General features: G+C 53.3%; 1 protein-coding gene across 1 annotated transcript; it reads right to left on the bottom strand.

The window, feature by feature from the left end:
- Nucleotides 1-1,856: 1,856 nt before the first annotated feature.
- MAGEA10 (MAGE family member A10) lies at nt 1,857-3,786 on the bottom strand (the record flags this gene model as incomplete). The annotated part of the gene is made up of 4 exons (XM_081222186.1): nt 1,857-2,998; nt 3,073-3,143; nt 3,293-3,390; nt 3,643-3,786. The coding sequence occupies 4 exons, from the start codon at nt 3,784-3,786 to the stop codon at nt 1,857-1,859; spliced, it is 1,455 nt and encodes a 484-aa protein (XP_081078312.1).
- Between the last annotated feature and the right edge of the window lie 11,118 nt (nt 3,787-14,904).

Raw genomic sequence — 14,904 nt, 5'->3', positions numbered from 1 at the left:
AGTGCCTGCTTCAATCTTTAATGATTAGCTGTTATGGTAGTTGGCCCATATCTGCCATTTTGCTTTCTGCAGTTTCAGTTACCTGAGATCAACCAGGGTCTGAAAATATTAAATATAAAATTCGAGAAATAAACAATTCATAAGTTTTAAATCATGCCGTCCCACTCCGTCCTGTCCAGGATATGAATCATCCCTTTGTTCAGAATATACTCGCTATATATGCTACTCACCCATTAGTATAGGAAAAAAAACGTAGTATATGTAAAGTTCAGTACTCTCCACAGTGTCAGGCACCCACAGGGGATCTTGGAACATAATCCCTGGCAGATAAGGGGGGACTACTGTATTTCTATTATTAATTTGACCCCAGGTACTCTTACCCTCTACTCTAGAAGTTGTTGTTGTTGTTATCCAGTACATCTTAGAGAATACTCAATGCAATAAGACATGTAATACCAAAATCAGCCAACCATGCTGCTTCGTAAATAAAACTCAGTAAATTTTCCTTCTTAGAGGATATATTTTTAAATTTAGGTGTAGGAAAGTCTTCCCCAGCTGGATGCAACTCAAAGCTCCTAGAATTGGAGCCAAAGACCAACTCTGTCCCTACCTCCCAGCTGCTCGTCCATCCAAATCGCTATTTTCATTAATTCCCCCCCCAAATCTATACATGGCTCAGAACTGGCCAAATTACATTAAAGGTAATCTAATTAAAGCGTCTTCTAACAGAGTCATCACTGGCTCTCCCAGGTCAGGGAAAAGGGTGCCTGCACAGTGACTTCTGGGCATCATTCAAAAGATATTCACTCTTATTTCTCAGGAAACACTTGCAGATGATATTTACAAAACAGCTATGTCTTGTGTTCAACTGCACTGGGAAAGAGTACAGGACAAATTCCTTACTTGCCCCAGGAAGTGATTTCTCTCTGGTTTATCCATTATCCAAAGGGAACTGCCAAGAGCAGTTTTTCTATCTAGGTTTTTTCTCACTCCTAAGATACACTGTCTGGGGGTCTGGCCACTGCCACCACCCAGCTTCATCACCGTCACCTCCCACAGAAGGAACCCCTGCTTCCCAAAGCCCCAAACTGCCCTGGTTTGGGGCACTAACACTTGAGTGCTTGCTCCTGGAGCCCCACTGCCTTGTCCCATTTTCCCTTGTTCTGTGGGACTTAGGGGACATCTCTACATCTTCCTCATGTGACTGCAGCTCCTAGACCATCACTCTAGGTGTGGGTGTGTCCTGCTTTTCCTAATGTCCCCACTACTAACACAGGGCCTTCCGGAGAGCAGAGGCTCCATGAAGGTCTGTGGAATAAATGAGCCAGTGACCAGAGATTTCATTTATTACTATTTAATTTCTTCTACATTTTTGAATAAGCTAAGAAAATCCAAGTACATATCTTAATTTTACAGAATAGACTAAAAATGATGAGAATTAAAAAATAAACCACTTAATTGTTTTCTCTATTTTACTAAGCTTTTTCACATTTCCAAGGAAATTCCTATTCTAATGCCATCTTATCTTGTTACAGACTACAAATAAAATGGAAAGTTTCCCAATTCATTTTACAAAATAGCAAAACTCTTTCTCCTAAACTGGACAAGAAACAATAAATGTGTGACCAATGTCATTCATAAACTTAGATTCTGAGGCTAGCAGACTTTCTAGTTAAGCAACATTTAAAAATACCAAAAATAAAAGAAGATAAAGTTCTATAAGTTCTAAGTCACCCAATGGAACAGAAACAGAAAGATGTTATTCACTATGATTCCCTCATCCCAAGTCTGGCCCTCTACTACTTAGATCATTGACTGCCCTCTTAAAACATAAAGTGAAGAATCTGCTTTAGACTTCAGTCAAGGCAGAAGAAGCTGTTGGACATGGCACTAGAACTTGCACTGGCCATGGAAGTAGTATTATCTGTGGCAGCAATTCTAGACTGGGCTCTCTCTTCCTGATCTCTCAAAGCCTCTTCATACCACAGAGGGAAGGACCTAGGGTCACTTCCATTGATGTTGGCCAAAAACTCCAGGAAACTCATCTTGCTGGTCTCCCCGTGGGCCCGGGGACCCCAAAGAAATTCATAGCATGCAGGGTCGCTGTTAGGCACCTGTCGGTACTCCACGTAGCCCTCCTGCACCCACACTTTGGTGAGGAGCTCCCTGGGCTCCCCATAGATAAAGTGCTCCCTCCCGGCATACATCCCCATCACATTCAGCGATTCCCACACCTTCTCCTCAGGGACACTGTCGTCATTCATAAAGATCATACTCAGGATAAATATCAGAAGGCCGGTCTTGGGCATACTCTGCCCATCGCTCAGCATCCCATCATAGGTGAGGCCCAGGGTGGTGACCAGGACATAGGAATGGTCGCTGGGGTGCACTTCCTTCACATCAATACCAAAGACCAGCTGCATGCACTGCGAGGCTTCACTGAAGATCACAGGGAAGTGGTCCTTGTAATCTTTGATGACGTTATTCAGCATTTCTGCCTCTGTGGTCATCTCCTTGTTGCGATACTTGAGGAGCAGAAACTCCACCAGATCACCCACCTTGCCATTAATCGAATTTCTTGGAAAGGACTCAGCACATGGCAGGGCCTGCGAGGTGCTCGGACCCTCCTCATTTTGGCTGTTGGAGCCATCGTCGGATTGGCTCAATGGAGTAGAGACAACAGCAGTGGGGGATGGGGAGGGGGAGGCACTTGAAGGGCTCTGTGAAGGACTCAGGATCTCAGGAAGAGAATAAGCCTCCTCTGGGGAGCTCGGGATCATATCACAGCAAAAGGAAAAGAGGGAGAAGGAGGATAGAGAAGAGAAGGAGCAGGTGGAGGAGGATGAGGCATCATCCTCTTGCACAGCCATGGGAACACTTTGGGTCTCATGGTCTTCATCAAGCATGTAGCGCCGTCGCTTCGGAACATGAGGCATGATGACTGGTGTCAGGAAGCCGACTGGAGTGTGGGCAGGGATGACAGGTAGGAACCACGGACCTGGGGGAGAGAGGGGGTGTGAGCAGCTTCGGTGGAGAAAGGTACCCTGGGCAGCTCTGACAAAAGTCACTTACAGGTCTCGTCTTCAGGGGTGCCCTCGGGCCTCACAGGGGCGCTCCTCCTGGGCGGCCTGTCCCCTGCCAACCTGAAGAAGGAAGTGAGGGGGCTCCTCAGGGTGCAGCCAGCACGGCCCCAGGTTCTGGGGCTGAACAGGATGGTGGGGTGACTCGGGTGTTGTGGGGTCCCCTCTGTTCTGGGAGGGGGAGCCCCTGGGTACACACTCAGGGCACGCACCTCCCCTTGACTCCTGGCACTGCCTGCACCTCCTCTGCTCTGTGGCCTGAGGACACGGTCCTCAGACTTGGGCCTTCGCCTCCCAGTTCCTGGAGCCCCTGTAAGAGGAATGGAGGAGGCACCTCTTGTGTAGATTGTGGCACAGCCCTGGGCCCCTCGGTGCTGGCAGGAGGACTGGGCTGGACTCTGTGAGGTTCCCACTGTCCTGGCGTGGGTGGCCCCCTCTGTGCTCACTCAGCGCAGGGCCTCCCCTTCCCCCTGGCAGGGCCTGGGCCCTCTGTCTGCTGTCCTGAGTCAAAATTCTCAAGACAAATTCCCTGCACTGAAAAGAAGGAAGTGAGGACCCTCACATCTGGCCACGGTGCCCAGGGGCTAACAGGGCTCACAAGGGACAACCAAAGTCCGTGGGGTCCATCTGGGCTGGGACGATGGGCGGTCGGCTCAGTCTGCACCTTGAACCCAGCAGGTCCTGGGACTCCTCCCTCCGCTGACATGATGTTTCCCCTCAGACCAAGGTCCTCGCATCCCTAGACTCCTCCACCCCCAACCACGTGGCAGAGGTGAGATCCTGCAACGTCCACTCCGCCCTGCCTGGGACCTCCCAGGGCTGACAGCATGGCGAGCTCCTCTGAGGTCCCCTCTGTTCTGGGGTCCAGGGTCCCCTCAGTCCTGCCTCAGGGTTCTCACCTTGACCCCCGGCAGGACCTGGGATTCTCTCCTCTGCCCACCTGAGGCCCCGCCCCTCATACCAGGTGCCCAATCTCTCTGAGACCCAGATGTCAGGAAGTGCGGCAAGTGGTCCTCCTGCCCTATGATCTCCCAGGGCTGACTCTGATCTGGGGTCCAGGGTCCCCTCTGTCCTCTCTCAGGGTCCACACGTTGACTCCCAGCCAGACCTGTGACTCTCCCCTCCACCCACCTTAGGCCTCGTCCCTTACACCAGGTCCCTAATGTCTCTGAGACCTGGAGGCGGAAGTCAAATCTCCTTGCCCAGTGCTCATTCCGTCCCGGGACTGCCCAGGGTTGATGGCAGGTCCGGGGACGCCCCCTGTGTTCACCCGAGGCCGGACCCTCACACCAAGGCTTTCACTGTCCCGAGACCCCCAGGGGGAATCTATGGACAACACATCAGGCCACCAAGCCCAGGGCTTCCCAGGGCTGAGATGATCCCGCGGGGGTGCCTCAGCGCTCCCTCGGTCCTCACTTTCCCGCCCAGGTGGTCTGGGCCCCTCACTCTGCCCAACTGCCTTTGGTCCCCTGAGACCCAGGCCCTCCCCTGCCAGGACCCCTGAGAGGGAAGCGGGGGTCGCGGGTGGCACTTATACCCACAGCCCTGCCGGGGGTCTCTCAGGGCTGACAGCAGGGCTGACCTGGATGCCTTGTGGCCTCCGAGTCCCCCTCACGGTTGTACCTTGACTCCTGGTGGGGCTGGGCTCCTTCCCTCTGCCGACCTGGCCCTGGCCTCCCTGACCCAGGCCCTCGCCTCCCCCTCCCAGGGGGATCAGTGCACGTCCCATCTGGACAGCATGCCGGGGGGCTCCCAGGGCTGTCGGGAGGGCCGCAGATGCACCCCCTGGGGGCCCACAGTCCTCCTCTGGTCCTCACCTCGACTCCAGGCAGCACCTGGGCCCCTCCCTCTGCCCACCTGAGACTGTACCCCTCAGACCGAGCCTCTGACCCCCCGAGATCCCTGAGGAGTTGGGGGGGCAAGTGGGGATGGGTAGCCTGACAGCCCGGCCCGGGGTGCCCCAGGAGTCCCAGTACGGGTGGAGTTGCATGCTGGGGGACCCTCTGTTCCGGGCCTGCTAGACCCCTCCATCCTCACTCAGGAGGGTCCTCCTCAACCCCTCAGAGAAAGGCTGCAGTTCCAGTACAGATGCTGGATGGGGGGCTGCCACGCCCATGACCGTGGGGGGAGCACAGAGAACCACACACCTTCCCCTCGGGGCTCCTCACCAGCCACCAGACTTTGGAAACCTGTTTTAAGAAAGGTTTAGTTTTAGCTGAAGAGGCCTGAGCAGTGGCAGGTGATTTAGGGAAACGCTTGGTTTGATGATTAGATCATATTGCCTGTTGGAGTTACGTGATTGTCACTTTTTCATCCTGATTCATAGTGAGTAATACTTTTTACATGTCTGTGTAGTGTAGTGTGTGTCCTATATATATATCTATATATCTATATATCTATAACGTGTGTGTAGAATATATGTGTTTATAGACACATGCATCGACACACCACATGTATGTATAGGGAACGTGTCATGTATGTTCCAGTACCCACACTGAGGTCATCCACAGGGCCCTGAAGGGCACAGACACTCACGCCCCATGGGATGCTGAGAGTCCTCCAGCCCGGCAGTCAGCGTGCTTTGAATGCAGGCTTGCTGCCTGCCTGACAGGCAGTGTGCCCGGGGAAGTGAGCCTGCAGGAGAACGTGGGGCCACCACGCCGCTGGGAGAGAAGGAAGCAGAGTGGGCAGTGGAAGGAGAGAGCAGGGCCCAAGCCTGAGCATAAGAGCCACCTTCAGAGGGCCTTGCCTCGGACCTCCACGTCCAGGACCCTTCTCCATCCTCACGCCCTCAGTCCTAGACCCTCACCCTCTTCCCTGGCCCTCGTGTCCATTTCACGAGAGATGGTGACCTGATGGTGCTGGGGAGGCCATGGAGAAGAGACCCAGGAAAATGTCACCAGACGCCGGACCCGCAGAGAAAAGCAAACGTCAATCCTGCTGTCCAGACACCAGAGAGCACCCCCAAACTGAACACCCGCAGGCTCCTGGCAGGGACCGTCACCTCCACACCTGTACGTGTCAGGACAGTAAGGGCTCTTTTCAGGGCTCTGACCAGGGGATGCCTGAGCTCTTCTCATCTGTCAAATCAAGACACTGCTGGACACGGTGTCCCTGCGACCGTGAAGCCGCGGATGCCAGGCCCTTCCTTGTGCTTGTCAAGCCCTTGAAGGGTCTCTCTAGTGAGTGGATGCAGGGCGTCTCAGGGGCTTCACCGGGTCCTCAGACTTGGGCCTTCACCTCCCGGTTCCTGGAGCCCCTGTAAGAGGAATGGAGGGGGCACCTCTTGTGTAAACTGTGGCACAGCCCTGGACCCCTCGGTGCTGGTAGGAGGGATGGGCCGGACTCTGTGAGATCCTCCAGTTCTGAGTTCTGGGGTGGGTGGTCTCCTCGGGGCTCGCTCATAGTGCTCACCGTTCCCTTTAAGGGCCTGGACTCTCCGCTTTGCGGGCCTGAGGGGAAACTCAGAACAAGACCCCGAGTCTGAACAGAAAGCAGCGAGGGGGACCCACATGTGGCTGCACCTGTCCAGGGCCTCCCAAGGGTCCTAGGATGGGGACATCCTGGGTCCTCACCCCCTCGTAACGTCCTGTCTAGGCTTCCAGCACTGACCACAGGGGCAGGTTTCTGTGGAGGCCCCTGTACCAGGGCTGGGTGCCTGCTCAGTCCGCCCTTGGGGTCCTGGGCGTCCACCCTCTGCGGACCTGAAGCCTCACCCCTCACACCGAACACCTGACCTCCCGAGGACCCTGAGCCAGAAGTCAGGAAACATCTCATCTGCTGACCGTGCTCTGGCGCCTCCAAGGCCCCCGCGGAAGGGCAAAGCATCCCTCCCTGTGTTGGGGTCTAACGTCCTCAATCCTTGCTTCCTCGCGTGCAGGCTGGACTCTGGGCAGGACCTGGGATTGTCCCGTCTGCCAGTATGAGTCCCTGCTCCTTCTACCAGGGCGCCAGTCTCTCAGAGACCCGGACGTCAGGACGTCAGGACAGGCCTACTATGCTCATCCCGCCCCGGGGCCTCCCACGGCCACCTGCCAGGGCGGGGATCTGGTGGGTCCTTTTTGTCCTCTCTCAGGGTCCCCTCAGTCGTGCCTAAGGACTCTAACCTTAGTCCACCAGGGACCTGACATTTTACCCTCTGCCCTCATGAGACCCTGCCCCTTATTCCAGGTCCCCAGCTTCTCTGAGGCCCGGATGTCAGGATGTGCTGCTGTGCTCATCCCACCCTATGGCCTCCCAGGGCCAGCTCTGTTCTGGGGTCCAGGCTGCCCTCAGTCCTCCCTCAGGGCCCTCACCTTGACTCCACGCAGGACCTGGGATTCTCTCCTGTGCCCGCCTGAGACCCCGCCCCTTATACCCCCTCCCCAGCCTCTCTGAGACCCCGCCCCTTTTAACCCCTCACCAGGGTCTCTGAGACCCCAATGTCAGGAAGTGCTGCATGGGGTCACCCCACCCTATCGCCTCCCCAGGGCCGCCTCTCTTCTGGGGTCCAGGGTCCACTCATTCCTCCCTCAGGTTCCTCACTTCGACTCCCGGCAGGTCCTGGGATTCTTCCCTCCGCCCTCTTTAGGCCCCGCCCCTTACACCAGGTCCCCAGTGTCTCTGAGACCTGGAGGCGGAAGTCAAAACTCCTTGCCAAGTGCTCATTCCGTCCCGGGACTGCCCAGGGCTGATGGCAGGGGCGGGGATCAATGGCGTCCCCTCTGTCCTCCTTCAGAGTCCTCAGCTCAAGCCCTGGCAGGTCCGGGGACGCCCCCTGTGTTCACCCGAGGCCGGACCCTCACACCAAGGCTTTCACTGTCCCGAGACCCCCAGGGGGAATCTATGCACAACACATCAGGCCACCAAGCCCAGGGCTTCTCAGGGCTGAGATGATCCCGCGGGGGACCCTCAGCGCTCCCTCGGCTCCTCACCTTGACTCTCCGCTGGCGCCCCCTCATGCACAGACATCTGAGTGCCTCTCTCACGTCCCCACACGGGGGAGTCCTCCCCCGAGCACCCTCAGTGCCAGGTGCTCTCGGCTCTCGCACCCCAGACGCAGAGCCCACCCCTCGTGCCCCCACCCACCCGGGAGCCCGAGCCCCCTTCCTGCCACGAGCGTCCTCCCCCCCCACCCCACGCTCTGCCCCGCCACGGCGGGAGCTCCCCTAACGCCTACTGCACCTGCGCCCGGGAGTCCTCCCCATCGACCCCTGCCTCAGCCAGGAGTACCTCCCCCTTCCTCCCGCCACAGGCAGCAGCCTTTAGCCCTCCCCTCCCTTGTAGGCCCCTGGGGCGGGGGCCCGCCCATCCCGACCTCCCCACCCCCGCAGCCAGTCCTCCTCTCCTCTGGCCCCAAGGCCAGCCCCACCCGCCCAGCAGGAAGCCCTCCGCTCCGGCCCCCCCACGCTTAGCCATTAGCCCCACCCTCTGCACCCCGACTCGAGAACGCCCCCCACCAGCGGACAGCAGGTGATGGGGGTGGCGGTGTCTTGAGGAATGGTGCGGAGCCAACAGGCACACACGTGCCACTAGGAATTACGTGTCATTAGGTAAGAATGGCACACACATCATATTTTTCTTTCAATTAACGTGAGGTATTTTTTTTAGATGGCTACTTAGGATAAGTACTCAGTTTAGATCTAATGACTTAAATCAGTGGAACCGTTAGGTGTTTCTTTTTGCCCAGAGGCCTCAGAAAGAATTGCTGAGTCGCTAAATGCCCTGCGAACTGGGAACTTTGGGGCAGCTCTGGGCCAGGTCACGTGGCGTCCTGTGACTTTCATCCTGTGGGCAGTGATGAGCCCTTGAAGAGCAGTGAGCACTGGAGCCAGAAGGAGGGCCGCCTGTGGGGCATTCGGGAGCACGAGGGCCCGAGGAGGCAGGAGTAGTCGGGATGAGGGGCCGGGCTGGGGATGCTAGAGAAGTCTGCAAGGTGGAGGACAGGGCCAAGCGCCTGAGCCTGAGGGTGTGGGAAACAGAATGCGGGCTGCCCTCCTGTGTCCTGATTTGGGGAATCAGGCTGCGGCGGTAGCTCCCGGTGAGACAGGGTGACGGCAGCAAGGTGCGGGGGGTGGGGTAATGAACTCCGTGGGGAGAAGGGCTTCCTCTGAAGTGCCTCAGGGAGAGTCGGCTCTGGGCCACAGCAGGAAGGCCAAGGTGGAGACAGGTTGGAGGAGCGAGCAGCAGGAGGTGGCGCAGGCCAGGGATGTGGAGGCTGGGTCTGCTCCCCACCCAGGGCGGGGTGAGGGAGCGAAAGCACGTGTGTTTGTGTCTGAGTCTCTACAGTGGGCAGAGAGGCTGAGTTTAAGGCTTTGGGGGGCATCACCATTTAAGGAGAGGAAAAGGCACATGAAAGGGAAGTGTCAGAGACCAGGAGGATGGCGAGGCTGCACGCTGGGATCCTGGGAGGAGGGAGCAGTGGAGGGCAATCTCCCACGCTGCAGAGACGCCCTGTAGGATGCCAGCTAAAGTGGTCCGACGCCGCAGAGCTGATCAGGTGACCTTGATGAAAGCAGTTTCCGGGTGGTCCTGAGGGTGGAGGCTGGGCCACAGTGGGTGGAGCTTGGAGTGGCAGGGGTGGCCATAGGGGCTCGAGTGTCCACGGTGTCTCACAAAGCTTGATGGTAACGGAAAGAGAGAGCTAGGGCCGGGAGGGGTACTGGATCAAGGGAAGGGTGGGTTCACTGGGTCTTGGGGTTATTTTGTGTTCAATGGGAATGAGTTGAACATGTTTCTGTGCTTCTGGGAAGGATCGTGGAGTGGCGGGGTTAAAGATGCAATAAAGAATCCATAATTGATGTCTTGATGTGACAGGGTCCTCGAGGAGCCAGAAAGGAAGGGGTGGGATGCAGGCTGAGTGCCAGGTACAAGAAGAAAGCAGTACAGGCATGATTAAGAAGAGAGAGAGATGTTTGTGGGTAGGCGCGGGATGGAAGCTGGGGGAGACCACCGGAGATTGCCTCTCTGCAGATCGCGAGCCTGGAAACAGGTCATTGCCTGGATGAGCATAAAGGGCCGAGCAGCCACTGAGCAGAGAGGACGAGGCACAAGGCCAGGGCCAGGTTTCTCCTTGACACAGCACTGCTTTGCTCCTCCTCCAGTGCTGCAAATCAGAAGGTTGCAACTGTGATATAATAAAACTTTTGCTGCATTCTAATTTGCATTGTCTTTTAGTGTGTTAACCAAACAGTTGTAGCACTGAATGCAACCGTTATTTTGTTTAACTGATTCTTCTCTTCATTTTTAGTTAGAAATCCTGTGTTCTGTCAACATTCTCCAGTTCATATTCATTGCCTTAAGACTGGACAAGATCATCCACTGGCCGTGGCTTGTATGTAACTTTTTAAATCCTTAAATAAACTTTTCTTTTTATTATAAAAGTTATTCGTGTTTATTGTAGAAATGTCGGAAAAGACAGGCAAGCGTAGGTAATAAGATAATAATCACCCATAATCCACTGGGAGATAATATGGTTAGTGTTTTTTGTTTCCTTGTTTGGGGGTTTATTGTCTCATAAAGATAATTGAGATCATACTGCATGTATAATTTGGTATCCTGCTTTGTTGTTCTAGTGTTGTATTATAAGCATTTTTACGTGTCAATAAAAGGTTTTTATAAGCATAACTTTTCAAGTTTAATTGATGCAAAATATTCTTCAAATACATTGACGAGACTGGCCCCTCATTTCCGAATACTGAAGTTCTTACTGGTGTTTTACAATTATAAATCATGCTGCAGCGTAGAATTTTGTGCATAAAAATCTTTGCCTGTTGTTTTTTTTTCATTGTTTTCCTAGGAAGGACTACAGAAACAGTATTACTTGGCCAGAGGGTGGGAACTTTTTGAGATTTTGAAATACAAACTGCACTGCCAACTCCCTTTTCAAAAAAGTTGGGCCAGTTTACCCTCCTGCCAGGGGTGAAGTGTGAGTCATGCTAGTGACCTCTTGCTTCCATTAATGGGTGTTCGGTTAAAACTGATTGTGCATAGATAGATAGAAGAATGGATGGAGAGAGATATATATATATGGCAAGCTGCAAATTAGAGAAAACAGTACGGTTTCGACTAGTAACGCACAGAAAGAAGATGAGACAAAAGGTAGAAGAATTATCTTGCCTCTGGGAGGCGAGGTCTTGCCAGGGTTTGGGGTTTCCTCCCCGGCCCCACCCTGCTTGATGTGTACTTTTGTACATAAGACATTGTCTGTGATTAACATGGTTTACCTTTAAAAAAAAGAACAAAGGTAAAAAAATATAGTAAAAAAAAAAGAAAATATTCATTTGGCGACAAGGAAGAAAATAAGGGAACATAAGTTACCTCTCTGGTGAATAAAGACAAGATCCATCCCTTCTGCCTAAAGTCTTTGATAAAACATTCATAATAAAAAATACTGTTCAGGCACCCATCTTACATCTTCAGGGTGCTGTGTCTAGACAACGATAATTGGGTTCAGAGCTTTCTGTTGTGCCATGGAGGAAACAAATCTGGGTAAGACCAAAATTTTAGTGTAAGGTGAAATCAGAAAAAAAAAAAAGGAATTGTGCATGTTTTCTATAGATGAACAGAGGAATTTTTCCAGCCCCAATCCTGTGCAAGTCCCAACAGATGAGGCAGCCTGATTGCAGGTTTCCCACAGTGTTCAAGAGAAACCAGGTGAGGCTGGTCGCTAACATTCCACCCACGAGGGCCAGGCCTCTAAGTGAGTCTGTTCCCAGACGTGCTTTAGGAGGAGGAACGTAAGGGGAAGCTGTGCACAGCAAACCTCCAGTCAGGAACTCCAAGTTCCTCAGGAGGATTAAAACTCATATACCAACTCAAGTCGTAGGTCTAAAAGGGAAAGGTAAAAACTAAAAAACTGTTAGAAGAAAACATAGGAGAAAAATCTTCGGGATCTGGAGTTAGGTGAAGAGTTCCCGGAAATGGCACCAACAACATGGTCTATAAAAGAAGCTCAAAATTAAAATGAAATTAATGAAAAGACAGGTCACAGGCCAGGAGAAAATATTTGCAAAGCAGATGTCTAACCAAGGACATGTATCCAAAGCATCTAAAGTACTCTCAAAACTCTAAAAGCTCAACAACCTAATTTTAAAATTGACAAAAGACTTGAACCGACTATTCACAAAGAAGATAGACATATGGCGAGTAAGCACATGACAAAGGACATCATTACCCATTAGGGAAAAGCAAATAAAACCCAGGATGAGGTACCACAACACACTCATCAAAATGGCAAAGATAAGAACCACAATACCAAGTGCTGGGGCGGACCTGAGGGACCCGGACCCTCGCCCGTCGCTGGTAAAAATGCCAAACTAGGTAGATAGTCTGGAAAACGGCTTGGCAGTTTCTTATAAATTAAACATGGAGTTACCATGTGACCTAGCAGTGCCGATCCTGGGTGTTTCCCCTGGAGAAATGTACAGCCACACAAAAACCTGGGCACAGATGTTTATAGCTACCTTATTTGCAATAGCCCAAAGCGGGAAAGCACCCACATCTCCTTCCCAGGGTGACTGGATAGCAGGCTGGGGTGCATCCATCCAGTGGAACAGCACTCAGCCATGAGAAGGAGTGGCGTGTAGATACACGCAACAACCTGCAGGCATCTCAGAGATGTTCTGCTGATTGGGAGAAGGGAGTCCATCTCCATCACGTTCTTGCAGAGACAAAAGTGTCGTGACAGAGGACAGAGCAGTGGCTGTCGGGGGTTATGGGTGGGGCGAGGGGGTGACACAGTGATGGGAGAGCACGAGGGAGTCTGGCAGGGTGAAGGAGCTGTCCCATGTCCCGCCCGAGGCTCCACAGGTCTATACGTGTATGCGAGAAAAGTCGTAGAACTGGACACCAAAGGATAACAGTCAATTTTACTGTTTTGTAAGAGAAGACAAAGGGACAACAGATGTACCCAAGGGGGCCATGCAGAAGGGAGAAAAGGTCACACGGGAGGAGCCTGCTGAGGCCCCCAGGACTCATCGTGTGGGCTTGTGTGTGAGGGTGAAACAAGCTCTTTTTGGTATGACAGCAACTGACACAGAACCCACCTGGGCGAGGCAGCGGAGACCGAGTGGCGGAAGCCTCCCGGCCTCGACTTGCAAGTTCACGGGGGGCCTGGGCCCCCTGCGCAGCCCGAGTTGCCAAGGAGCCTTTGGCCACAGTGCCTCTGGCAGGATGGGAAATGACTGGGAAGAGGGGATGTCCGGGTGAGCCGGGGCACGGGTGGAGGGGAGGCGGGCAGAGCCCAGGGCCCGCTGAGCGAGCTCACGCCTCAGGGCAGTGGCCGTGAGTCCCGTCACCCAGCAGGACATGGGATCCCCCCTCTGCCCGCCTGAGGCCCTGCCCCTTACCCCAGGTCCCCAGTCTCTCTGAGACTTGGATGTCAGGAAGTCAGGATAGGCCTAGGGTGCTCATCCAACCCCAGGGCCTCCCAGGGCTGACTGAGGAGAAGGAGTCTGTGGGGACTCCTCAGATTGGAGTCCAGGGTCCCCTCAGTCCTCCCTCAGTGTCCTCAGCTTGAATACTGACAGTTCATGGACCCTCTCTTCTGCTTACCTGAGTCCAGCCCCTCCAGATCAATGCCTTTCCCTCCTTGAGACCATCTCCCCCAGCAGAAGCCAGAGGCCACCATATCAGGCTACAGCTTGTTGGGGCCTCCCTACTCTTATAGCAGGGGCAGAGTAGGGCTAACTACTGTTCTGAGGTTGAAGGTCCCTTCTGTCCTTCCTCAGCGTCCTTGTCTTGACTCCTGGCAGGTACTGGGACTCCTTTCTCTGCTGTCCTGAAGACACATCCCTCTATCCAAGCATCACTTCCCTGAGACCTGCATTCCCTGCTTCCCCAGAAGGAAGTCAGGGGCTTCCACATCCCTCTGACTTGGGGCCAATGGGATCTGACTGCAAGGACAGGGTAAAGGTGGGACCCCTCTCTTCTGGTTTGGGAGGTTCCTTCAATGCTCCTTCAAGATCTTCACCTTGACTCCTGGCAGGGCCTGAGACTCCTCCCTCTTGTGACATGAGTATGTCCCCTTCCAGGCAATGCTCTCACTGCTCTGAGATCCCCAGGGCAGAATTGAGGGTGCCTCACAGCCTGACAGCTCTGCTAGGGGTCTCCCAGAGCTGTCATCAGGTGTGGAGCTGGATTGTCTGGACCTTCTGGGAGGATGCCCCCACCTCAGTCCTCACTCTTTAGGGTCCTCAACTTGACCCCTGGGTCCTTGGTTAAATGCTGGCTGGGAGAGCTCCCTCTTTGTCAGCTCTGAGCATCTGGTCAGCAGCATCCCTTGTAGAGAATGATTCTGTAGCACAAACTAGATTCTAGCTGGGGAGCTGCAGCACCCCTGACCAAGGGGGAGGGCCAGAGAAGAAGCAAACCTTTCAGTGGAGTCTCTTCACCAGCCAGCAAGACATTGGAAACATTTTGTTCTAAAAGATTCATTTTCTGCACGGAAGAGGCTGAGCAGCAGCATTAGGGGTGGTCCTGCTCGTTTGAAATTATCTAACATTTCATAGTCCAGAGCACCAACTTTCATTTTCTTAACCCTCATTCCTAGTAAAAAAATTTTTTTACATCTTTACCAAGTGTATATTTAGAATATAAAATTTCATGAAAGAATACCTACACTTACTGTGTGGATCACTCTGATAGCTCCTGTTCTATTTCCAGTCCATTCTTTATCTTCTATGAAAATAATTTTTTGAGAAGCCAGTCCTCAGTCACTTGTCAGAAGTTCGGAAATAACAGACGTAAAACCAATGAATCACTGGAGTAGTAATTAGTAAAAGTTTATTCCGTGCATGCCAAAATGACAGTTTGTGAACACAGAGCAGTCAAACCAAACATGGAA

Source organism: Mesoplodon bidens (genome assembly GCF_964165515.1).
Source record: "Mesoplodon bidens genome assembly, chromosome: X".
NCBI classification, from domain to species: Eukaryota; Metazoa; Chordata; class Mammalia; order Artiodactyla; family Ziphiidae; genus Mesoplodon; species Mesoplodon bidens.
This window is presented reverse-complemented; position numbering and strand designations above follow the sequence as displayed.